Genomic DNA, 26,773 nt, shown 5'->3' with positions numbered 1-26,773 from the left:
CACTAGCTATCGGTTTTACATTTGGTAGTGTATATATGTCCATGCCATTCTCTTACTTTGTCCCAGCTTACCCTTCCCCCTCCCCGTGTCCTCAAGTCATTCTCTAGTAGGTCTGTGTCTTTATTCCCGTCTCGCCCCTAGTTTCTTCATGACCATTTTTGTTTGTTTGTTTTTTAGATTCCATATATATGTGTTAGCATACGGTATTTGTTTTTCTCTTTCTGACTAACTTCACTCTGTATGACAGACTCTAGGTCCATCCACCTCACTACAAATAACTCAATTTCATTTCTTTTTATGGCTGAGTAATATTCCATTGTATATAAGCAGCAACCTAAGTGTCCATCAACAGATGAATGGATAAAGAAGATGTGGCACATATATACAATGGCGTTGCTGCTTTTAAATAGGAAGTTTTGTTTTATTGTTTCCCCTGCCCTTCCTGTAAATAAAACTTATTGCTGCATCCTCATATACAGAATTCAAGGAGAAATTGGAAAAATCTTTTATTTCTAGCTCTAGTGCATAGTAGTTGCTTAGAAACGCATGTTTGTTTGCATTCCTTCTACATGTGCCAAGAGAGTTCCCTGTGATAGGAATTTTCTGTAATACAGTTGCATGGTATCCTAAGTTCCCCGACTAGGGGAAATACAGGCAGTTCATTTGTTTAACAGAAGAACGATCTAAGTTAGTCCTTACAAGGAGACTGCTGTCCATATGCCTCCCTCTCTCCAGGTGTCTTTCCTTCCTAGACATCTCCCCCACCCCCTTTCTCACTCTCCCTCCACAAATCTCCTTTAGAGCAGGCTGCCGACCTTTTCCTTGCTGCCTTTCGAGGGACACGTGCTCAGGCCCTGGGAAATGACTGCTTATCTGTGTCGTTAGTTCAGCTTCAGGTACTGTGGCCTCAGCCCCATACACTGAGTATAATGTTCGCCCACTTCAGAGTCTGGGATGAGGGACTGGGGTCATGCATCTTGTTCCGCTGTAAGAATATATTTATGCAGGTTAGAGTCATTTTTTTCTTCACTCAAATGTGTACTCTGTATCAGTGGTTCTTAAACTTGACTGTGTGTGGAATCACCTGAACAGCTGGTTAAAGCAGACTGCTGGGCCCTACCCATAGAGTTTCTGATTCAAGAGGTCTGAGGAGGAGCCTGAGAATCTGCATCCTAACAAGTTCCCAGGTAATGCTGATGTTACTGGTCTGGGGACCACAGTTTGAGAACCACTGCTTCAGATACTCTTGCCACCTCATTCACATCGGTTACCAGCCTGTTAAGTCACTGATATTCAGATTTTGAAAGTGTCATAATATCTAGATAAATTTGAACTGGTCATGGGCTTCCCTGGTGGTGCAGTGGTTGAGAATCTGCCTGTCAATGCAGGGGACACGGGTTCGAGCCCTGGTCTGGGAAGATCCCACATGCCACAGAGCAACTAGGCCTGTGAGCCACAATTACTGAGCCTGAGCCTCTGGAGCCTGTGCTCCACAACAAGAGAGGCCACGATAGTGAGAGGCCCGCGCACTGCGATGAAGGGTAGCCCCCACCTGCCGCAACTAGAGAAAGCCCTCGCACAGAAACGAAGACCCAACACAGCCAAAAAAAAAAAAAAAAAAAAAAAAAAAAAAAATTGAACTGGTCCCAGTTATAAATATATGAAAAATTTACATTATATATAAATATGTAAAATATTGATATTATATATCCTGCATAGCATCCAAAATATAAAAAGCCAAAACAATGAAGACTTGAAACAGAAAACCTTACCAGTCTTCATTCTTATGTATAATAATGATTAAGACGAAAGTCTACGTGGATAACTGAGAGATTATTGAAATTCTGCAGAATTGGGCTAATTTTCAGCAGCTGACTTTGGGTAGCAGCACTAAGTAAGGGAATATACCAGAATTACTTCCAGGCTCTACTATTCTTTAAAAAAATTTTAACCTGATTTTGCCTCTCATCATTCAAAAAAGGTTTGTGATTATTGCAATTTTCGTTTTAAAGCTCCAGTTGCTCAGATGGACTATTTTTGATTAAAGAAAGAAAAGTATACATTAATTTCCTCTTTATAGTCCATAATTCAGTGGTAATCACCTGATGTGCTGAGACAGCTCTAGTAAACTTTGCAATAGCATTTTGCAGCACATCGTGACTGGGGCCAGAATTATTAGTTGTTGATGATGGCTGTGTCTCTGTGCTTCCTTCATACTGGATTTCCAGCTTACTAGAGACTTTCCCAAGGAACAATATAAAATTATTCATGAGCCTTGGATATTATGAATACAGTTGATTATGAAAATGTACTAGTAACCTAATTGTAGAATTCCTCTGTTATACAGCACAAATATATTTAAACAGGCCTTCAAAGACTCCAAGAATTAGAGCATGCTGGGTTTTTTTCTTGTATTTTTGAATTGCTGCTAATGTTTTGTTTTAGTTTAATCACACTGTATCATATGCATATTTGTATCAGTACATGAATATATAGTTGCATTCAGCTGTCCAGATATGTTTGTTTGTATACAAATATAACTATATCTCTATAGTTATACAAATAAAAATATCTGGTTTTACATTATTTTATCATATCACAAATAATCTGGCCTGCATTGTCAATGATTTGCTCACTTTTTCTTCCATAACTGTTAGATTTTATCCCATCAACTCTAATATAAGATATTATGGCGAAAACTTACAGGTCCCTTTAGGTACATGATATGCATGATGACTTTTTTCCTACATAATTCATCCCAAGGTTTTGGGTTTTGTTTATTTGTTTGTTTCAACATGTTCCAAAGGGCCAGCCCTTCACCACACATCCACAACAAAGCCCTTTATGTTGCTTTCTCTAGTCCTGGAGTGCAGTCCTTTTCTGCAGCACCAGGTCGTGTAGTCATGTAATACCTTGATTTATAACTAGGTTGTAATCCAACTAGGAAACAGGTGGAATCACAACTGGGTATGGTGCCTTGGATATTAATGGCTTGGCTCAGAAGTGGAATTTCTAAAGCTGTATACACTCTTTTTTGCCTTAATTATGCATTCATTAAAAGCTTTTATATCCAACAGAATAAAGTAAATATTTTTTGATCTCCATAGTGTGCTCCCAGAATGTAGATTTGCACAGCAGGGTCTTGATAATCTGAATAAATTGTATTTCTCCAAGGAGTTTATCTTTCAAATAAGGTCATAAAGAAATGCAGCTCCTCCATCCTTAGATTTCTCTGTGTGTCTTTTCTGCTGTGTGTAATATAGAACATGGGAACCAGAGTGCATTATAGTAATACATACTTGGTGATGGTCCAGTATAATGTCTCAGTCTATTCTCCTTTTTTATCTCTGGTGAAGTGTCTTTTAAGTACAAAAGAAATGAATGATATTACACAACAACTTTGATTTTTGCTGTTATTTGTAGAAAAACAAAGTCCATATTAGACCTTCAGTGTTTTCTTCTCTTTACCCTATCAGTGAGTAAAATTTGTGGAATATGCAAAGCTATAGCTTAAGCACTGTTGGTAGTATTTTTAAAAGGGAATAATAATGAGACAGCTACTGTATGTTGAGCATCTACTATGTGGAAGGTACTTTATATATGTTTTTGGAAATCCTTATCACAGATCACCTTTCCGATTTTTCTAATGAGATGTTAATCACTTGTTGGGGCTATCCATATGTGTCAGCTTCAGATCACGTGCTTTCCTAAAATCTGTTGGCTTTAAATGAAGGAGACCACTTTTGATGAGCAGGCCTCATCCGATCAGTTGAAGTCCTTAGGAATAAAAACTGAGACTTCCTGAAGAAGAAGGAACTGTGCCTCAAGACTGTAACACAGAAATGCTGCCTGAATTTCCAGCCAGCGAGCCTTATCTACAAATCTGTGACTCAAGACTGTACCTTCAACTCCTGCCTGAGTTACCAGCCAGCTGACCTGCTGTACACATTTGCCAGCCCACACAATCTTGTGAGCCAATTCCTTAAAATCTGTCTCTCTGTGTATCTCCTATTTTTCTGGAGAGCCTTGACTGATACACTAATGAAATTATTTTAACAACTCTTTAAAACAAAAAAAATCACGTGCTTTTTCTACAACTCCAAACTAAGCAGGCAGCCAGTTCCTTGTCTCCACACTTACAGCCTAGTGAAAGCGACAGGGAAAATATAAAATTATAAACTCAAATAAACATGCACAACAAGTTGAACTTATAATCTTTTTGAGTCATAAAGAATAAAATGACAATACACCTGCTATTGAATGGTAGCCCCAAAACAGCATACAGTTGTGAAGAGTTTAGGCAATAGCTATTTCTTTTCTCTCTCTCTCTTTCTGGGCTGCCATATTTATTTCCAGAGTGGCTAACGTTCTAGGCGTTTTTAATATTTAAAGATTAAAATATTTAATCTATTTAATATTTACTATTCAAATATTTAAAATATTTGAATAATTTTAGAGGAGCAGGAGAATCAATGTTTTCCTGTAAACTAAGAAGTAAAGGCAATAAAAGTTGACTTTTTAAAGTTCTGATATTCTTTCTTATCTACCCACTATCCATCCATCAAAATTTATAAAGTGCTCTTTGTGAAGACTGAGAGGAAGATCTAAAGAAGTACAGATACAGTCTGTACCTTTATACACAACTAGGGGAAAAAGTACCTAACCAGTGGCAAAGGGTTAAGTAAATATTCAAGTATACAAGTAGCTCCTGAAATGAGAAGTCAGAAGAAGGAACAATCCTTCCCGCTGGAGTGGTCTGTCTTGCTTAGGAAGAGGAATCTAATTCCGGTTGTCGTCTTCCTCCCCAACACTGATAGTGCTTGATATACTTTTGGCAAACCGCATAGACATTTATATATTTCTGGTTATCACTAAACACAAAGAGAAGTAAGGTTCCTTTTTGACATTCTAAGAAGGAAAGAAAAATCAACATGTAAAAAGACAGGAGACCCGAGGTTCACTGTGGAAGCCAGTCCCGATGCATCTGGCACCACAAGTGGGTGTTCCCCCATGTTAACCAATTATATAAAAGCCCTGATGGGTAGTTAGCATCAAGAGAGAATTTCCTAAGTTCAGATCAAATATTTGAGAGCACCATTCTCACTTAATTGTGAGCAATCTGTTCATTTTGCCCAACTGTAAAATGAGACCTATACCCGAACTGTCATTTTCTCTTTCCATTTGAAGTTGTGGGGGTGCTTTTTACAAAAACAAAAAACAACTTTTTAAAAACATGTTGCTTTTTAAAATTCATAATCCAACAAATACTTTTATTTTGGTGGGGGGGTGCGCGGGCCTCTCACTGTTGTGGCTTCTCCCACTGTGGAGCACAGGCTCTGGACGCGCAGGCTCAGCAGCCATGGCTCACGGGCCCAGCCGCTCCGCGGCATGTGGGATCCTCCCCGACCGGGGCACGAACCCGCGTCCCCTGCATCAGCAGGTGGACTCTCAACCACTGCGCCACTGGGGAAGCCCCAACAAATACTTTTTAAATTACAATCTGTGATAAAGCATTGTGATTGGCATTGTACAGGATACAAAAAACATAAGATGTAAAACCTTCTTACTAGTTTACTAGGAATGTTTTTACTTATTGGAAGATAACATGCACGAATAGCTTAGTGACAAGTTCGTTGGTATGTGACAGGAGACTTGAAGTGGGAAGCATTAGGACTTACTGATAAAGGGCTTCAGATTTATTATGTCTAACTTGGTACTTGGTCTCTATAAGCAGCCAGTACAATAGTTTTATTTAACTTTTGGTTAACATTGCTAAAAATCAAATCATACTGATTTGATTATATGCAGGCTCCCTGTATCAGATTATTTTGAATCTATTTGGGAATAGTTTTGTTTTTTTAAAATTAATTAATTAATTAATTGTCTTTGACGGCATTGAGTCTTCGTTGCTGCGTGTGGGCTTTCTCAGGTTGCGGTGAGCGGGGGCTACTCTTTGTTGCAATGCATGGGCTTCTCATTGCGGTGGCTTCTTTTGTTGCAGAGCACAGGCTCTAGGCGCGTGGGATTCAGTAGTTGTGGCACACGGGCTCAGTAGTTGTGGTTCATGGGCTCTAGAACGCAGGCTCAGTAGTTGTGGCGCACAGGCTTAGTTGCTCCGCGGCACGTGGGATCTTCCTGGACCAGGGCTCGAAGCAGTGTCCCCTGCGTTGGCAGGCGGATTCTTAACCACTGCGCCACCAGGGAAGTCCCGGGAATAGTTTTTAAAAGAAGATTTCTTGACTTCTGTAACAAGGGTGACTTCTCATTTAGAGGACTCCTCAGAATGTGATGTAATATCAACATTTTATAATAGAACTTCAAGTTTCATGCATGCTATTACATGAGAGGCATAGAAATCACTATCTCTCCTGACCATCTTTATCTGTAGTGAAGTATTGACATGTGGTAATGGAGGTGACATTTTGAAGGGGGTATAAGTGGAGAGCATCAATAATTGGAAAAGAAGGGTTATAATTATAACAGTGAAACACAGCATTGTCAAAATAGTCACATCTTTTGAGTGTTATTACCTAGAAAAATGTGGAATCCTGTTCAATTTGGTTATCTTAGAAGGGGGGAGGAGGGAATTCAGGAAATCAAAATGGCATTTACTTTTATTTTGACCTTGAGAGAGATTTCTTATTATCTTGAGTATAGGTCATAGTTTTCCATTCTTATAGTACAGCTTGCTGATGCTTAGTTTTGTTTTGTAAGTTAGTAATGTTCTCAGAATTACATGAGCCAACAAGAGAAATAGGTGTTATTAAGGCCATGATTGGCATGGGCATCCTTAGTATTAAAGCATCTTCATCAGATTTCCTAATCTTATCAGTTTAACAAGGACTCTTAGATTTGAGGAAGGGTATTTGTGGGGCAGATTTTGGGGATAGTCTACAGTAGATGCAGTCACAAGATGACAGATATTTTCTGTGTTCCACGTAATTCCCCTGCCAGGGCTCTGATGAAACTGCAGTGCTGGATGGTCAAGGGGTTACTGACAGGCTGGGACACAACATGGGTGTGACTGAAACTAAGATAGACTATGTATTAGAAATATGCATTATTGATTCTCAGCTTGTATCACTGTTGGCACACATCAGCACGTCTCTAGGCTGTGGCATACACGAGCTAGGCTGTGGGTTGTGTGCAGTGAACATGCAGACCTCAGCTATAAGGCTGCACCCTTTTCTCCCATTCAAGAAAGTGTATTAGAATGTAAGTGAGTCTGGGTGACATTGGTTCAGGGATAGGCTTAAATCTTCTCTAACCTTTCTTTATAATATAAAGAGAGTCTTGTATGGAGTTTCATCACTAATTATTAGTACTTGCTTCATTGGGATATTGAAAGACACTTGCTAATACAGTGGCCAGTCACTCAGCTACAGATGAGAACCCCACCAGGAGACATCCATCACAAAGGTGGACTTTTTTGCCTCCCCTGGTTTGGTAAAAGGGCCATAGGGCTTACCCATGCCCCCAAACTGCCCTACTTCCTCCCACTCATGTCCTCACCACCCAATAATTTGCCTCACGAAAGTAATTACATTTGAATGTAAGCCAAAATAAAATAGTATTTCCCTTTCTTGTGCTTTCTTTTCCCTACCATATTCAATAGTTAATCTGGGGAATAACCATTTTAATTAATTAGAGAAATAGGCCACACCAAAAGACTGAATTTGGGGACTATATAAGGTTTAAGAATTATTGCACATGGAAAACTGGTGTTTATTCCATAGCTGGTATAGTATTGGGGACACATTTTATGGTTCTTCTTCTGTTATTTAACTTGTCGTTCACACTATAGGAAACAAATAGAAGGGAAGAGAAAAGCCAAATAGCCCTAAACCAGAGGAAAATAAATACTATTTAAAAAGATTCCCCAAAGAACAACAATGTATGCACCATAATTCTGAATAGAAACGAAATTTCAAGTGAGAAGCAGTGTGACAGAAATGAAACCTTCTTAGAAAAATAAAAGAAAAAGATTTTCCTTTCACTCAAGTTTCTTGTTGCTGAGCTGTAACTTCAATTCAAAACCACTGCCTCTACCTGGGCACTTGGATTTCTGCGTCACAGAATGTAAGAGAAGGGAGACAATCTCATAACTAGAACAAGGAGAAGATGCAAGTTTGCAAAAAATAAGTTCAATGTGGGCATGTTGAGTTCAGTATAGCTGTGGAATATCCAAGAGAAGATGTCCTCTTATTGGCAGTTGGGAAAATGAATTCAGAGCTTAGGAGAGAGATTTGCGCTAATAAAATAGATGTGAGAGGCATTAACATGTAATCAGTTTACAACTCAATTGCATGGCTTTTACTCCGGCTGTGCTCCTTTTCCCTGATTTGATGGTGCAGCTTACTTAAGACTTTGGTATCTAAAGGGACCACATTCTCTCTTTTGACCTCCTTGCATCAGTGATGAATCAGGGATTATGGATGCCAAACAACAATGCTCAAATGTACTTTATTGTTCCTTGCCTGCCAAATCTACTGTCCGCTTTCCATGTGCCAAGCCGTGCGGTAAGTGCTCTTGATCCATTATCTCCACAATGACCCTATGAACTGGGTGAACTCTCCATTTCGTAAATGGGGAATAACAGAGGATCAGTGACTGACCCAGGGTCACAGCCAACGATAAGAATTTGCACTGGATTTGAACCAGGTCTACCTGATTCTATGGCCTTTGCTCTTCTCCACCAACCTGGGTTGCCTCCAAGTGCCTATGGTTGTTGACAGTTTGTTCTGTTCCTGAATACAATTGTTCTTTCTCTTTCTTTGATATATAAAAGACTTCTTTCAAAAGAGTCTAGAAATATATACAAAAGCATTAATAGTGATTATCTCTGCATGGGGAAATATGAATCATTTTTGTTTTCTTTTCCATACTTTGTACTTCCTGAATTTTATGAAATGGACAAATTTATTACTTTTTGTAACCAGAAACATAATGGCACTACTTTCATAACAGTGATGCTTTTTTTTTCCATGCAGAGTATTACGGGTGAGCATATAATGCAGTTTAACCATTGCTCCCCACCTCCTTAATCACATTAATGGGAATCCTTAAAAGCAGCATTATTGGTGATTATTTTGCTTGCATATGGTCTTAGCCAAAAGAACAAGAAGTGATGATTTTGCTTAAGACTCACATAAACACATTGGCTCCAGTACGAGGAACGTATATTGTGGTATCAAGACCTCAATGAAGGTTTTCTTTTTTCCCCCAACTCCCCAGTTTACACAGTGTAACTACCGAGGTGCTAAGTATGCATGGCAAGGGGAACGGAAACCTTTGACATACATAAAAAGCACAGGAGATTTGGGGAAATTAAGTTTTTAAGCAGAAGAGAGGAGAAATGAAAAGGTAAAGATAGGGAGCAGACTTTTAAAAAATTATTTATTTTTGGCTGTGTTGGGTCCTCATTGCTGCGTACGCGCTTTCTCTAGGTGGAGCGAGCGGGGGCTACTCTTTGTCGTGGTGCGCGGGGCTTCTCATTGCGGTGGTTTCTCTTGTTGCGGAGCGTGAGCTCTAGGTGCATGGGCTTCCGTAGTTGTGGCTCGCGGGCTCTAGAGTGCAAGCTCAGTAGTTGTGGTGCACGGGCTTAATTGCTCCGGGTCATGTGGGATCTTCCCACATCAGGGCTCAAACCTGTGCCCCCTGCTTTGGCAGGCGGATTCTTTACCACTGCACCACCAAGGAAGTCCAGGAGCAGACTTTTAACTGCTGTTTTTCTTGTACACGGGTATGTGTCAGTTCAGTTCCCCTTTGCTCTTCACTTAGCCATTGACACTTGTGCATTTAGCCTTAGTTCTCCACTAATATCAAATGCTGTGTTAGATTGGATTTGGGAGTTATATAAAATTATACCCTTAGGAAACAAAAACATTTCAGGACTGTGGAAGCAGGCATTAAATAATTACATACAAAAGAAACACAGCAGAAAAGAAGCACACTTTTTAAAATTCTGTATTAACTTAAATTAATTCTCCGGTTGTCTGCAGTTTTGAATTGGCCTGTATTTAAGTTGCAGGCTTCTAATCAGAAGAAACCCACTGTCTCTATACAAAGATATAAAGTTGCTTAATAAAGAATATTTGATTGCTGCTACATAATCCAGCCCCAAACTCATAGACGTATACGTCTTTCTGACAGAACGAGTGGGAAAAAAAACACTGTTCCTCAGCTGTGCCTGTCCACCTTTTACTTTACAGAGCTTGCTCGTTTCTGCCTCTGTATGCTCGTCTTTCTGTGTGATGCGGCTGGGCGCTGCCCTAGGACCTTGAACCAGGGCTTGCGCATGCGCCCAGGGTACCTGAAAGGCACTGACATCGCTCCCCGACCCCCATCACGCGTCTGGGGGACTGCAGAGTGACTTACTGGGACACTGAAATCGTATCCAGGGTCCTGGAGCAGTTAAACTGGCTTCATAGATGTATTGACCAGAAATAACGTATCCATCCCGAGGAGATGGTCCTAAAGTTCGTTGTGGAAGCTCCATGTGCAAGGGTTACATCTTCTTTCCTCCCGTAGTAGAATTTACCAATAGGAAAAAGTAAGATTTGAAGAATAAGTTTAAACATTACTTGAAAAACCTGATGCTGGAGGCAAAATATGTAGTATTCCTTTGATAAAATCTGCTGGATGGGAAGCCCAGATATTTTAATTGAATGGTTATGAGTGGACCCTTAGAAATTGGCGTTGTAATGGATTTTAGTGGTCAACTGTGGTAAACTTCATTTTATAGATAAGTATTTATTCCTTTTCAATTGTGTTGGCCAGTAGAGCTATTAAGAGCCAAAATGTTATGGCTGATTCCTGAAATCATCTAGCTTGACTCCTGTTAGTAATGTAATTAAAGTGTCATCTCCCACCAAAAGAAATAGAATCTAAAGTAAAACAAAACAAAACAAATGAACAAAAGAATCAGGTAGCTGTGGTGATGTTGCAGCTGTTTCTCTGAGATCTGTTTTTACACTTTCTTCATTATACATTATTTAGAACAGCATTGTACAATAGAAACTTAATAGAAGCCACATACGTTAATTTTAAATTTTCTAGTAGCTGCATTAAAAGTAAAAAGAAACAGGTGAAATTAATGATAATAATATATTTAATCCACTATATTCAGAATAATACCATTTCAACATACAATCAATGTAAAAATTATTAATGAGACATTTTGTATTCTATTTTTCTTACTCCTTGCTTTCAGTATATAGTTAACACAGTACATCTCAAATCACACTAGCCACATTTCAAATGCCCAGTAGCCACATGTGGTTACCATGTTGGACAGTGCCGATTTAGAACATATTCCTTTAAACCTTAAAATTTTATGGAAACAGATACATTAAAGTAGAAAATAAAGATTTTAGAAAGAGTTCTTAATACTGTTAGATTACTAGGAAAAGGGATAAGTATGTTGAAAATACTTAATAAATCAATAGAGTAAAATAGCTATCTGATGGTATTCTGCATTCCTTAAGTTACTAGAAAATATTGTAATAATAATTGCAAGTTGAAAATGAGGGAGAACTAGGACACAGCCCACTCTCAATCTACTTGAAATAGGTAAGTTTTCTATCAACAAACCTGCATGCCCACTATGGTTCTTGCAGAGTTACAAGGCAAAGGTTTCACAGGTGTCCTGGCTCTCTGGGGGCATTATTTTAGAGCTCTGGCTCTGAGTTTGAGAACTTGTAGAAACAGGTAGAATCCCCCCACAATGGAGCATTGCTATAGAAACTCTTTGAAAAGATTGTCATTGATTGCCTGAATTTTTGAGGACAACAAAAAGCAAAGAACAATTATAAATCGTCCATCTCAGGTGGATTCAATATAGAATTATTCAGGACAGGAATCTGTGAGATGTCTTCATTTCCTGAGACTTTACATGTAAAAATCTTTGTTTTAGCTCATTAAGTCAGGATAGGTTGTTTTTAGCTCAAATTTGTACTTAATTTGAAGTTTTAGAAAAAGAGTAGGGCTATAGTTTTTGTCATCTAGTCATGGCTCCCACTCTACCTGCCCTCATATTATCTTTAGTAGAAAACACTTACCACCTGAAAGCTGTAAAATATGGTAGACAAATTGTTTTCTTTGGTAAAATGTTTCTAAAAAGTTGCAAAGTAACATTTTAGCCAGTAAAACCAGAAACCCCTTTCAGTCCCTTTTCTAAGATGTCTTTAAGTATATTGGTTTTAAGAGGGGCAAAGTAAGGAAAAACGTTAAATTCTAGAACAACAGTTCCCTGCCCAGAGCCGTATAATTGCGGATGTTGTTGCTGTTTACATTATCAGTGGAGCGCAGTTCCCTTTCTCCCACTCCTGTCATGCAGACTTGAGGGAGTCAGTCTGAATTTCTTGCTTGCTCTTTCTTGGATTGATTTCTAAGAGATCTTTTCTCCATTTTTTTTTTTTTTTTTGGCACCAGGAATTAAATAGCTTTAATTACTTGGATCTGTACAGACTTGCTGACCTCTTTAACCTCACTTTGTTGGAGAAGGCAGTGATCGATTTCTTAGTGAAACATCTCTCTGAGCTCCTGAAGAGTCGCCCAGAAGACATTCTAACGCTCCCTTATTGTCTGCTTCAGGAGGTCCTGAAGAGCGACCGCCTGACCTCCTTGAGTGAACAGCAGATATGGCAGGTAAGGGCACTCTGCATGGGTCCTCTTTGGGCGTGAAGTCATGATTAAAAGGAATGATTAAATGTTAAAGGGTTGAGGAACGACGACAACTATTTTGTCTGGTTTGGTCCACATTGGAATCGAAGTCTTAGAAGTCAGTGTTCCGTGATGGGCAAGTAACTGGAGAACACCAGCCCTTGAGGCTTGAGGCCTCAGCCCACTCAGCTTAACTCGGGGAATCGCAGGTGAGATTCCTCACACCCTCACCGTGGTTTCCCAGAACCAAAGGTGGTTACATCAGAAAGAGTCAAGGGTTTTTATTCCCCTGCGAAACAGAGTTACTTAAACTGAATATGAGAAGGGTGGATTGTTAAAGTGGTATTTATGCCTATTTAAGACCAATGGACTCAGAATAAATTCTGGACTTTCCTGGAAACAATTCAGAAACATTTCTTTGTTGCAGCAGAGAGCAGCTGGGACCTTAAATGAGAGGAAGCTCTCCTCCCTTGACAGTGGAAAAATCTCCCTCCTTAGTTCATTCTGCATTCATTGCTATTTTCCGAAGCCCTGCTTTTTCACCTGACATAGCATTCTTTTCAGATACCCTTTGCCTAGGGGACAGGAGGATGTTTTGTGTTTTCAATTTGATTATTCAATTGAAATCCATTTCTGCTCATCCCCAGTGACTATCCTTGAACAATCCACACGGTGTCTTTGGGAAACAGTCAGAGCCCATCTTCCACTGCTTCTTATACTGTCTGTCTTACTCTGAAGCAGTGGCTAAGCCATCCTGTTACTTCTAGGGTGCCATACTTTCAAGATTTCATGATCATTTGAAAAATATTTATATACAGAATACAAGGGAAAATATGAAGTCTTCTATTAGCTGATAAGGCAATAAATACCTTTTGTCTTATCAAATGACATTCAGAGAATACTTTAATTCTGCACAAAACGGAGTCATAGGTAGCTGTTAATTATCAGCATCTGATTCTACTGATTGCTAATTTTCCCAGTGCCTTTCTCCCTTCTTTCTTTCTTTCTTTCTTTCTTTCTTTTTTTTGCGGTATGCGGGCCTCTCACTGTTGTGGCCTCTCCTGTTGTGGAGCACAGGCTCCAGATGCGCAGGCTCAGCAGCCATGGCTCACGGGCCCAGCCGCTCCGCGGCATGTGGGATCTTCCCGGACCGGGGCATGAACCCGTGTCCCTTGCATCGGCAGGCAGACACTCAACCACTGTGCCACCAGGGAAACCCTCCCTTAGTTCTTTCTTTATCTTACTTTAATCAGCAACTTCCCTCTTCACTGTTGCTTCCACCAGTGAGGATAATAAGGCCTGCAGTGTACTGAGGGCCTTTCAGGACCCAGGCTCTTTGCAGACTTATTAACTTATCATCACAACAGGCCTGAAGGATGGTTGTTATCATTCCATCCTGCAGACAAGCAAAACGAGGCTTCAGTGTCTTGCCTCAGGGTTACAGAGCAGAGCCAGCCTTCACATCCAGATTTGTTGACACCTGCCCTCATCTCTCCAGTATTCCACGCTGTCTTGAGAAGAAAATATCAGTGAAAAAATACAAGCCATAAATTATTTTCTGCTTCTTAGATATTTCTCATAATGGTTGTTCAGGCAGAGGTCAAATGTGTTGGTGAGTTTTTGGTATGAATTTTAACTATCTATGGAAAACACAAATCATCAGAATTACTCTGGTCAGCTCAAAGTGAGGAACTGCCAAATTTTCCTTTCCTTCCCAAAGGGAAAAACAAAGACTTAGAATGAATTCTGTATTTAATTAACCTGATTGAGATGTGAGCCAACCATCCTTGTGGCTTCTCTTCTTGTGGCACAGTTGAAGGCACTGCCCGATATCGACATGGTAATGTACAGATGTGTGAATGGCCCAAAAATTCCATACTATTCACATAAGAGTTATCATAGGGCTTCCCTGGTGGTGCAGTGGTTGAGAGTCCGCCTGCTGATGCAGGGGACACGGGTTTGTGCCCCGGTCTGGGAAGATCCCACATGCCGCGGAGCGGCTGCGCCTGTGAGCCATGGCCGCTGAGCCTGTGCGTCCGGAGCCTGTGCTCCGCAACGGCAGAGGCCACAACAGTGAGAGGCCCGCGTACCGCAAAAAAAAAAAAAAAAAAAAGTTATAATTGCCTCTCTAAATATGTTACTAATTTTATAATGTAGAATTTCAAAAGATGCTTTCTGCTGCAGGCAATGTTTTTTTATACCTGGTCCTCAAGAAAGGATTAAAAAAGACTCACATAAATATTATCAATTTAGTCATTCAGCAGGCAATAAGAAACTGTTTTTGCTTTATCTTAGTAAATAAGTAATTCCCTCACACTCAACCCAATAGATAAAAATCAAATCAGTCCAGTTATATTGCTTCAAGTATAGTTAAGTTCATCATTTTTGCTGAGGTTATACTAGTAATGCAATATACCATGGAAGAATCTAATATGCAGCCCAGGGTGCAGATTGGGTATGCCAGAGGATTAGTGTCAGGGTGCTTTATAGAAGTGAAACTTGATGGACAGGCTGGAGACAGATCTACAGAATCTCATTAAATTGCTGAATTGTTCATTACGGAACGTTCTCACTGTAATAAAGTGCTCATTGACTTTGACAAATCCCTATCCCATGTCTTAAAGAAGAACAGTGAAACAAGGGGTGTTGGGGAGAAAAATGGAAATTGGCACAAAGTAGGACAAGTAATAGAAAAGCGGATGGAGGGGTAGTGCTGTTTGATTATGTGCAACTGGTAACTTATGTGAGAATGCAGCAAACATACACACACACATCTACTCATGTGGCTCTTCCACTATCTAATCTACTGATAATGTAATCTGAGATATTCCCTTTATTTGGCAAAAGGCCCAATATTTTACTATTCACCAGACTTCATGCAGTTTGGCTGTAAAGATGTGTCATAAGAACCATCAAGTTATCTTCAGGGAACAAACTTTTTTTTTTTTTTTTACTTTTTCCTGCTGTCCCTTATCCAGTCCCTTTCCTGCTAAAATGTGCTGCAGTCCATGATAACCATTCTGTGGATTTGGAAACCTATGAAATCCCCCAAGATTGTGCTTTTTGTCTCCTCTTTTTTTCCATCCGACCTTTTAAAACTTTATCTTGTGTCCTCTCTCACAGAAGCCTTCTTCATCCCCCCTAGACATTTTTTTTCTCCCTTCCATAGCCTGAAACTACTTGGTCTAATTCGTTAACTTCACTTTATATTCACAGGTAATGTAGATACTGCCCCATATACACACTTTTTTTTTAACATCTTTATTGGAGTATAATTGCTTTACAGTGTTGTTTCTGCTGTATAAGAAAGTGAATCAGCTGTACGTATACATATTCTCTCACTTCGTCCCAGCTTACCCTTCCCCCTCCCTGTGTCCTCAAGTCCGTTCTCTGCATCTGCGTCTTTATTTCTGTCCTGCCTCTAGATTCTTCAGAACCATTTTTTTTTTTTTTAGATTCCATATATATGTGTTAGCATACGGTATTTGTTTTTCTCTTTCTGACTTACTTCACTCTGTTTGACAGACTCTAGGTCCATCTACCTCACTACAAATAACTCAGTTTCATTTCTTTTTATGGCTGAAGTAATATTCCATTGTATATATGTGCCACATCTTCTTTATCCATTCATCTGTAGATAGACACTTAGGTTGCTTCCATGTCCTGGCTATTGTAAATAGTGCTGCAGTGAACATTGTGGTACATGTCTCTTTTTGAATTATGGTTTTCTCAGGGTATATGCCCAGTAGTGGGATTGCTGCATCATATGGTAGTTCTACTTTTAGCTTTTTAAGGAACCTCCATACTGTTCTCCATAGCATATACACACTTTGGATATATAAGGACAGAGAAGTCCCCTCAAAAAATCCTTTTTTAAAAAAGTTCAGTTCGATTCAGCTCAACAGTTTGGTCTTAGGGTTCAAGGCCAGCAATTTCTCAGGTTGCAGATGAAAGACACTAAATTGGTTATTGGGCTCAAGGAAAGAGGAGACTAAAAAATGAGCAAATCAGCCGAGGAAGAAACATGGGGCATGAGGTCACTGGCATCCGTGACCTGGCAAATCTCCACTGTTGTATTTTGCTTTTGGGTTTTAGCTTTGACTTGGGATTTGGTTTCAACAGGGCCCTGTTAAATTTCTCTTGTTAGATTCAACGTATATTTTCAGACTACTGAGCCAGGGGGTACTGCTCTAAAACTTAGAGTGAAATCATGAAACAGTTCCATACCACTCCCACATATTAGGTCTGTTTTCATTTCATAGGAAGTGCTGGCTAATCTGTTTTTTCTCAGGAAAGTACATTCTCCGCCTTTTATATCTCAGGTTCTCCTTTCCGAGAATGAGGAGGAGATTACTTTCCATGAGAGTACAGTTTGTAGAAAAACCTGAATATAATGTAAATTCTTATATTTGCTAGCATAGGGAGAAAGTGTGGCTGTCCATCCATCAGTATTTATTGAGCACCTACTAAATGCCCCAAACCATGGAATGTAAGGCAGGGTACAGGTGAGCTAACTCCATTTCCCTCTCCAGGTCTAACCCCAATTGGGAGGGATCCTTCTGAATTTAAACCGTTGTCTAGCTCTCTGGATTATTATTTCATCTCTGAAGAGGCAGAAACAAGAAGGACATTTAAAAATGGATAGTTTGTGGAAGTACAAATGGGTATTATGCTGGGCACAGTGTTAGAAGCTAGATCCTGGGGTAAAAAGCTTTATAAAAGTGTTCAATTATTAGGTTAAAGAGATTTATCTTAACTTTATTTCTGAATGTGGAGTTTTATTTACCTTTAATTATTAATCTATTAACTGCTTCCTACTTTTAGTGAAGAGGACTTATCTTACTTTAAAAAAAATTAATTAAAAATTAATTAATTTTTGGCTGCATTGGGTCTTTGTTGCTGTGCGTGGGCTTTCTCTAGTTGCGGTGAGCGGGGGCTACTCTTCGTTGCTGTGCGTGGGCTTCTCATTGTGGTGGCTTCTCTTGTTGCGGAGCAAGGGCTCTAGGCGTGCAGGCTTCAGTAGTTGTGGCTCACAGGCTCTAGAGCGCAGGCTCAGTAATTGTGGCTCATGGGCTCTAGAGCGCAGGCTCAGTAGTTACGGCGCGTGGGCTTAGCTGCTCTGTGGCATGTGGGATCTTCTGAGACCAGGGGTTGAACCCGTGTCCCCTGCATTGGCAGGCAGATTCTTAACCACTGCGTCACCAGGGAAGTCCTTATCTTTCTATTTTATAAGGATAGTACATATGTCAGTGATTTTCTTCCTTTATTAACCTTGGGTTGAGGGCTCCTCCTTATATTTTGAGTCTAACTTTGCCTGGACTTCAGTGGATAACAGAACCAAACAATTCAGTGGTCACATCACTGATGTCAGACAAGATCAGACCTTAGCATCTGTTAATAACACATTCACTTTATATCTCTAGAGACGTAAGTCACACACTGTTTAGAGTAGTCAACAACCTCAGATGCGGTGATTTTTTTTTTTGACAAGCCCCTCCTGGGCTTTTATCTACTCCACAAACTACCCACCTTAGAGTTTGATTTAATCATTTTCCTCAAAAGGAGTCCCAGAAAGTGAACCCAAACAAAAAGCTACTATCCCTTTATAGTTGGAAAATAGAGGACACTAGTGACGTACTCAGCTTTCGTCTTTTATCTCTTAGATGATAAACTGTCCCAAATGCACATCTGGCCAGGGAGAAGCAAGGACTTCAAACAGTACTGTGTGTCCAACAATACTATCATAATACTTCATATTTGAATATCACATCACAGTTTCCAGAGTGCTTCTTCATCTCGCATTGCTTTGCGCTCCTTTGCTTTGTCTCACAAATGGGAAACTGAAGTAACAAAGCTAGAAATCAAATTCACGTCTTTTAATTCTTGGGTTTTTCCCACTTTGGTCCACAGCTTCTAAATTCATAACAGAAGTGCAAAAATACTTGGGCGTGGTGGACGGAGAGGTGCATCAAATTAATCCCATGACTTTAAGAGAAATGAGGAAGGGTTTGGCCATTCCTGTTCTCTGGTGTAGTGCCTGCAGATTGAAGGGGTAATGGCCAGCTCTGCCTGCCTTCATGCCTGTGTCATGTTGCTAACTCTCTTTGCTCCATGTGCTAAATTCAATCTTTCATTCATTTTAAAGAGTCATCGAGTGTCTACTCCAGCCAGTCGCGTGCTCTCAAGCACCGCTGCTGCTGCTGCGTGATGGGTTCTGGGCAGTCGGTTGCAAAAAGGTCCCATGTGGCCCTGCTATCATGGATCTTACAGAGTCTGATGTGGAACTTTCCACTTGCTATTCTTTCCCCCTGCGCCCGATTCCTTCCCAGTGGAGACTGACCTGTGCCAAATAGAGTAGTGATTTCTGTGCTAATTTTGGCCGTGTTGAAATGATATGGGTGGATTGGAAAATGAAATCCTTTTGTTTGGACATTTCAACACCCACCAGTGTCCCTTTGCCTTTTCTTCAGTGCTCTTTTCATTGGTAATTCTTGTTCATTGTATGTGTCCTCTAAACAGCTTTGCAAACCTTTGTCAATCCCTGTAGTACAGTCCAAGCCTCAAAGAAATCAAACTGCGGGTGACCATTTAATCAAAAAATTCCGCTAAGTGGTGTCCTCATTCTTAATGCTAGGACCTTGGTAACTAGAAATGGCATAAAATACTGTGACCTGAGAACTCTCATTCCTTCATCCCCCCGCCCAAATTGCAATTTTTCATCATATCTGCACCCTTCCTCAGTTTAATTTCATTTATGCATGTCTCATTACTATTTTTTTTTTTTTTGGAGAGGCACTTTCTGGGCTTCTTCATGATATCTCGTTTTATTTTTTTATTTACCATTCCTTAAAGTAATTAAATGTGTACCACTTCTCAATTTTCTTCCTGAAACTTCTGGCAGTCCCTCCCAGGTAGCTACAGTCTTTTCTACAAATGTGATGAGGATATCTCCATTTTCTTTTTACTAAATGTTAGTGAAGAGAATAAATAGTGGTTTGTTCACATCCCAAATAGTGCTGTGCCTGGAGGATGTTTGATCCTTGGGGCGCCCCCAGCTGGACACTGAGTGTGTCTGCTATTTCAGGGCTTGGTGCTCGGAGCTGCCAGAGTGTATATTTAGGCATTCGTCCTGATCTACATGCAGCTGATTCCTCTGGGAGGACTCATCCCTGAGGAGCTTGACTAGTGGCCTTGCTGTCGTTTGTCTGGAGCATGTGCCTTTGCGAGACACATGACACATTTATTTCAGAGGGACTTTGCTCCAGCTGATCCTGTGTTGTCAAGTAGCTGTGAGGGGCAGTGATTATCAGAAAGTACGGAGACCTGACTTGTATTTATGTGCTGCTGTTCCCATGAGTTAATAGTTCTTTTTCCTTCCTTTTTTTTTTTTTCTTAAATGAGCACAACAGAACAACAAGGTGATTTATGAGATATAACATGTTTATGTTCTCTGCTTCTAATTTTCATTGTGATTCATGTTGTTTCCAGACTGATATTTTTGTTGTTGCTACTGTGAGAAGGAAAAAGATGACTGGAAAATATTACTTATGCATTGGTAGCCAGCAGTAATATTGCTGCTACCTGGGTTATCAGGGATTTAAAAATAAAACCCAACTATATGCTAAACATGAGGTAGAAACCTCGAGGCTAGGCATAGAAGTTCATCAATAATAATAGCAGCAATGATAATTTTTACAGTCCTTAGAGAGCTTTATACTTTTTAAGCATTTTTGCACACATAGTCTCATTCAAGTCTCTCATCAGCCTCGTTAAGGTAGATAAGGCAAGTATTACCCAGATTTTAACAAGTGAGGAAATGGAAACTCACAGAGGATAAATGGTTGACTCCCTTCACAGTACGGTTTCAATGTGGGTCTCACTGTATTCTCTTCAAATACTCCAAGTCTCTAAGAAAACAGAAACTCAAAGTACCTGATACATCTTCTCAAAAGTCAAAGTGGTCATATTACTCTATAATGAGTGAACCAGCAGTACATGTTTCCTAATAAATTACCAATTTTCACTTTCACCTGTTGTGCAGCTCTGGGAAGTTGCAAAATGACTCTAATAAAAGTCATACAAGAAAGTGTTGCTGAGGGTCTTTCTTTATCAGAGCCTGGAAAATTGAGGCCCTAGATGGTTTGTTGAGAAGGAGTGAATGGCGAATTCTGGCAGAGGTAGGGAACCACTTTTCATTCCTTCAGGGTATAAAGTGATAAAGTATAAAGCAGGAAGAGAAAACCCATGAGGGAGGATCACTTAAAAATCCGATCAGGAGGGCTTCCCTGGTGGCGCAGTGGTTGAGAGTCTGCCTGCTGATACAGGGGACACGGGTTCGTGCCCCGGTCCGGGAAGATCCCACATGCCGCGGAGCGGCTGGGCCCGTGAGCCATGGCCGCTCAGCCTGCGCGTCTGGAGCCTGTGCTCCGCAATGGGAGACGCCACAACAGTGAGAGGCCTGCGTACCGCAAAAAAAAAAAAAAAAAAAAAAAATCTGATCAAGAGATTTAAATCAGTGTGAAGAAGAACCTAGAGCGTGGTTATTTCTGCTGCAGCCCTACAGACTGCGTGGTGGGAAGTCTGCAGACTGTTGTTAGAGTGTGGATGGAACAAATGGAAATGATTCATCATGATATCTTCATTTTATTCCTGAATATTGAAATTGAGAAATTTATGCAGCAGAAATTGACAGCTGGGCGATGGCCTAGATATGGGGTTTAAGAGAAAGGGAGAAAAATATTAATTCATTAGTATTGATAAATGTTAGTCTCTTTCCAATAGAAATGAGCCTGTGCCCCATGTCCTGCATCGCCAAACTATTTCTATAGGAGTCCTTATCAAGCCAGTTGAGTGCTTGCTGGCCACAGTGTTCATGCTAGTTGGCCACGTCAGACCATGGAGATCACCTGTTTTGGGCATTCTAGAGGAGAGGATCTAAACTTAGCCGTGGAACGACCTGGAGGCTCTAGACTTGTGTATATTCCAAAGAGAAGTCTGGGGAAGCCTTGGCATTTATTGTTGAATACTGACATCCTTACACCCTGCTTCTCCCACTCCTGCCTCCAGGACTTCTGCTACAAGTGAAAACAAGGAAGAACATCTCTCAACTCAACACACCTGGAGGGGAAAGGTGGCTATTCTAAGAGAGTAATCGTGGGCAGCCTTCAGAGATAAAGATAATTCTTAGACTTCTTTTGTGTCCACAGTACAGAGTAATGCATTCTCTGTGGTGAGGTTCTCCTTAATCTGACTGCCTCTTTGTTACTTGAGATGCCACACTGGAGGAATGAAAACAGATTTCAATATTCTGGTAGACAAAACATAACCAGGAAGAAAAATTCTCTTAGGAAAAAAAATATTTGATGGGTTCTAAAGATAAATAGCACAGGTTTTTGCATTGTTCCCCTTTGTCTATAGGAAGTATTTTTTTAAAAAATTTCTTTTATGATTAATTTATTTTATTATTTATTTCTTTATTTTTGGATACATTGGGTCTTCGTTGCTGTGCGTGGGCTTTCTCTAGTTGCGGTGCTCAGGCTTCTCACTGTGGTGGCTTCTCTTGTTGCGGAGCATGGGCTCTAGGAGCGTGGGTTTCAGTAGTTGTGGCATGCGGGCTCAGTAGTTGTGACTCACGGGCTCTAGAGCACAGTCTCAGTAGTTGTGGCACACGGGCTTAGTTGCTCTGCGGCATGTGGGATCTTCCTGGACGAGGGCTCGAAACTGTGTCCCCTGCATTGGCAGGTGAACCACTGGACCACCAGGGAGGTCCCGACAGGAAGTATTGCAAGTCAGTTCCAGTAAGTGGCACAGATATTACTTATGCGTCAAGAACAGAAGCTAAAAAGAGCTGGGCCAGCTGGTGGCTGAATGCACTTATCTTCTTTGTGTGTGTTCTTGTTGATGAGAAATGCCCACATGCCACCTCCTCTGGCCACACAAGGAAATCAGGTAATTGAAGTAGTGATGGATGGTGCACTGATGTTTAAATGTTTTAGGAGAACCTGTCTTATTAACACTTTAAAACAAGTGAGCATAATATCATTAATTTGATTAATTCATTTGCTCTTAATATAGCTTTTAATTTGTAATTCTAGGTGAATTACAATGTAATTTGGCATTAATTATACTAAATTGACTATAGGTCAGCCAATCACAATGGAAAATTACTCACAGCTGAAAGTAAAACTAGACTTCTCCATCCAGAAAGGATGACGCTTGGTTAAGAGACAGATAGACTTTAGGCATCCCTCTGTTTGGCTGTGAGAATGACATTGAACCTGCTGAGGGCTGTAAGTGATTTCTTATTCTGCCCAGTGCTGGGACTGTATACTCTGGAGTGAAGCCCAATAGAAAGAGTAAATAAGAGTAAACAAAGGGGTTGATTTGTCAGGTTGCCAGGTCCCCTGAAGAATCTTTCTGCTCTTTTCATCTCTTGTACAATTTAGGCCATGTAGAGGGGCTGTGTAGTGCTTTCGAATGATGAATTCCACACCTCTTGGATTCGAGAGGTTAGAACAGGTACTGACCCAGGTCGGCCTGCTTTTCATCCTCCTGTTCTGTGAACAGGAGATCTTTTAAATCCCATGTGCTGTCAGTATCCCAGAGCCACTCCTATTTGACCAATATACAAACTACCTTCCGGGCAGAAGGAAGTTGTGCCTTAAAAGCCAGTGCCACTCTGGGAGAAGAATGAAGCCCTCAGGAGATGACAGAGCCCGGTCATCAATAAAGCTTGCTGGGGGCGCCTATGTGCACATGAGAAGTAAGGTGACTACTGAAGGATGGGGTGCTTAAGGAATTGGTGGGAGAACAAGGATGGATTTGGAAAATGCTTGTGTTTTAACCATGTGCCAGATATCTTCCTTTGAGAATTGTCTCCTGTAAAAACAGTCAAAATGAAAACTTTGAAATGCTACAGAAAGTCATATGACAGATTTAGTAATATCCTGCTTGAGGTATATTTACATGTAAGTAGAACTATGGGAATTTTGTGCATTCTCAATACTTTTGCTGTGAGCAATTAACCCATAAAATGAGGTCTAGCTATGAGGGGACAAATTTTGCTAAATATTGCATGGAAAATTCCAGGCTGTTTTTTTTGTTTGTTTGTTTGTTTTTTGCGGTACGCGGGCCTCTCACTGTTGTGGACTCTCCCGTTGCGGAGCACAGGCTCCGGACATACAGGCTCAGCGGCCATGGCTCACGGGCCTAGCCGCTCCACGGCATGTGGGATCTTCCTGGACCGGGGCACGAACCCGTGTCCCCTGCATCGGCAGGTGGACTCTCAACCACTGCACCACCAGGGAAGCCCCCGGCTGTTTTTAATAATTCTTTTTACTTTGTTAATTATGTACCCTTATCGTATCGTTCCAACTCACATTCTAACAAATAAAATGGCCTAAGTTTTATGTAAAAATTTTGAGTAGAGAGGTTAAAAACTACCCTTTCCCCTGTCTCTTACACATATACAGGTGGGGTTCACACCATACACACGCTTGCAGGTAGACACACACACACACGCACACCACAGGTTGCATGCATATTAATTTTTGCAGCTAAAAAACTTTCCTTCGTTTTGCAATACTGACCTGAATCATAATTACTCTCATTATTGGCTGGTTGATCCTAAGATTAAGGAAGAAAATAGAAGTTAGAACTTATTTTTGCTACTCCAAGTGTATATTTCATTCATTATAAATTTTTAAAGATATTAATGTCTATAGTCTGGATTGTTACTATATGAATGCAGCTGTATATTGTCTCAATTTTCTCCAAATCCCTTTTATGCCAAATTTAGCCTGGCCTATCACAGAAAGTTTTATTCCTTTTCCCCAAATATTCTTCTTGATATCAGCATAGGGTTGGTGGGTTCCAGTCTTTCCTACCCCTGTGGTTCCCAGTATAGCTTCATGTTCTTAACTCAAAACCACCCTTACTTGATCCATACCCTCTGATGGATGAGCTCTTTGAGGTCTTATTAATGTGGTGTTCTTCAAGAACTGTAAGGATTTGGGGCAGAGGAACTAGTACTGAAGTAAGCAGAGCAGAGGGGTTGAGAGAAAACATTTACAGGGTATTTCTGCCCTCGGTTTTATCTTCTCATCATTTAGAATGCCAGCAGAATGAATGGGTCTGTTAATCAAAGAGCACTGAGAGGTTAGGTCATTGGAAGCCTTTTCAGTCATTTTGTGCTTTTCAAGAGTGAATTTGTTAGAATTATGCTGAATACCCACTTAAAGCCTCAGCTGATAACTCTACCTGTGTTTTATAACTCTGCACTGTCAGAACTCATAATAAGTCAAACATTCTTTCAGTGGTACTCATAAGGGAGGGAAAAAAAAAGCCCCACAAATTTAAGAGTAATTTCAGATTGTAAATGAAAAGGAGAGGCACGACTGTGCATTTGCACCAATCATGCCTTCCTTTCATCTGCTCTGATTAGGCCTGGTGCGGTTCATCAGACCCCTCCATCACCGAGCTGTCACTCCAGCCGTCTGTTGATTGAAAACAATCAAGGCTCTGATGGCACAATTATTCTGACCCTTTAACTAGAGGCTGCTGTGATAATGAAAGGTTGATTATGATAGTTTGTGCCTCTTTCAGTTTGCCAAGAAGGTTAATTTGGGCATCAGACGGATGTTTAATGGGCGCTTGCTGGCTACACTGAGGTAAATGAGAACGTGCAGTCTTGGATATTGCACGGATATAGTTTGGCTGTCAATCATTGTCATTTGGAGTTTGTGCCTCACACTCTGGAAATCACATTTTATTTTTTCCTTGGGATTTAATTTATTCTGTGCCCTGAGGAAGTTCTTTCACTCGGTGACCTTCACAGCAGCTTTCTCTGCCTTTTTTTTTTTCTTTTTTCAAATGGAGCTCAAAGGCACAACACATCTAGAAGAGCATTTTTCTTTCATTTTCACTTAAAAATGGAAACTTTAAAAATCCATCCTTATCACTGCCTTCCAATAGAGCAAATGTTTCCATCCCGGTTGTGCAGTGGGGAAGTATAAACGACAGGGATACTTTGTCCAGTTTGCTAATGCAGCAGCTCCCTCAGTTGTTTTGCCCTGTTTCTTACACCAACCAGCAAAGCTAGTAAATTCAGAATGGGCGCATATATGGAACTGAAGGCTCCATTCTCCTTATGTTTCTCTCAGCAGCATGTCTCAGAATAGTTTGATGAATTCTTGTTTCCAAGGGCAACATCTGACTCCTTTTCCCTTCTTGGGAAGCATGGGGGAGGGGTTGAGCCAGGGAGACAGATATTTGTCTGCAGGAGTACGAAGGTTATTAAAAGTTGCAAATTTCAATTTGTATAATCCCAGCGCCTAATCTTGTTGCCTTTTGAAGCGTAGGGTAAAAAAGATGCAGGCACCTAATAGTCTTTACAATGTGTAGCTCATTACAATCTTCTTTTATGCATACCTTTTAAAAAGAAAAATAAAGGAAACCTTTAGTTCTGTCTCCAAGCTGTGCATAGTGGTCTCCTAGATTAGGCACCTAAGAGCCAGAATCATTGTTCTGCTTTTTCATTTGTGTTGTCTTCAGGTTTTTTTCCCCCAGTGAACATTCAGCAGCATATTTCTATCTAGCCTTGGACGTTTTTTCTCACATGTCAATTGTAAAACAATTAAGTCTATAGATGTTAAAGTGACAGTATCATAATGATTATAATTTTATTTCAAGTGTTCTATTTTCACACTATTTCTTGCTTTAAAAAAAAAGCTATTCGTTTTTGAATGGTAAAGAGAGTCATTAAGCGATAATTCAGTCTCATGTGAAGAGGCTCAAAAAATGAATTGTCATTGAATCCAGTTACTGTTTTTTTGTTTTTTTCCTGCAGTACGCAGGCCTCTCACTGTTGTGGCCTCTCCCGTTGCGGAGCACAGGCTCCGGACGCGCAGACTCAGTGGCCATGGCTCACAGGCCCAGCCGCTCCGTGGCATGTGGGATCTTCCCGAACCGGGGCACGGACCCGTGTCCCCTGCATCGGCAGGCGGACTCTCAACCACTACGCCACCAGGGAAGCCCCCAGTTACTATTTTAATGCAGCCCTTATTTAAGCAACAGTGCTGTTTAAAATATTTTAAAAGATATGAGAGTAGGA

General features: G+C 40.5%; 1 protein-coding gene across 2 annotated transcripts in view; it reads left to right on the top strand.

The window, feature by feature from the left end:
* The window catches only part of KLHL32 (kelch like family member 32), a 231,872-nt gene that overhangs the window by 137,312 nt on the left and 67,787 nt on the right, over nucleotides 1–26,773 (top strand). The window contains exon 6 of one of the 2 annotated variants that reach the window (XM_060030213.1): nucleotides 12,595–12,648. In XM_060030213.1, coding sequence (XP_059886196.1) covers nucleotides 12,595–12,648 — 54 coding nt within the window. Of the gene's footprint in view, nucleotides 1–12,432; nucleotides 12,649–26,773 lie in introns of both variants that reach the window. The other variant, XM_060030212.1, reaches the window with a different exon arrangement.

The sequence above is a fragment of the Delphinus delphis genome, chromosome 14 (genome assembly GCF_949987515.2).
Source record: "Delphinus delphis chromosome 14, mDelDel1.2, whole genome shotgun sequence".
Classification (NCBI taxonomy): Eukaryota; Metazoa; Chordata; class Mammalia; order Artiodactyla; family Delphinidae; genus Delphinus; species Delphinus delphis.
This window is presented reverse-complemented; position numbering and strand designations above follow the sequence as displayed.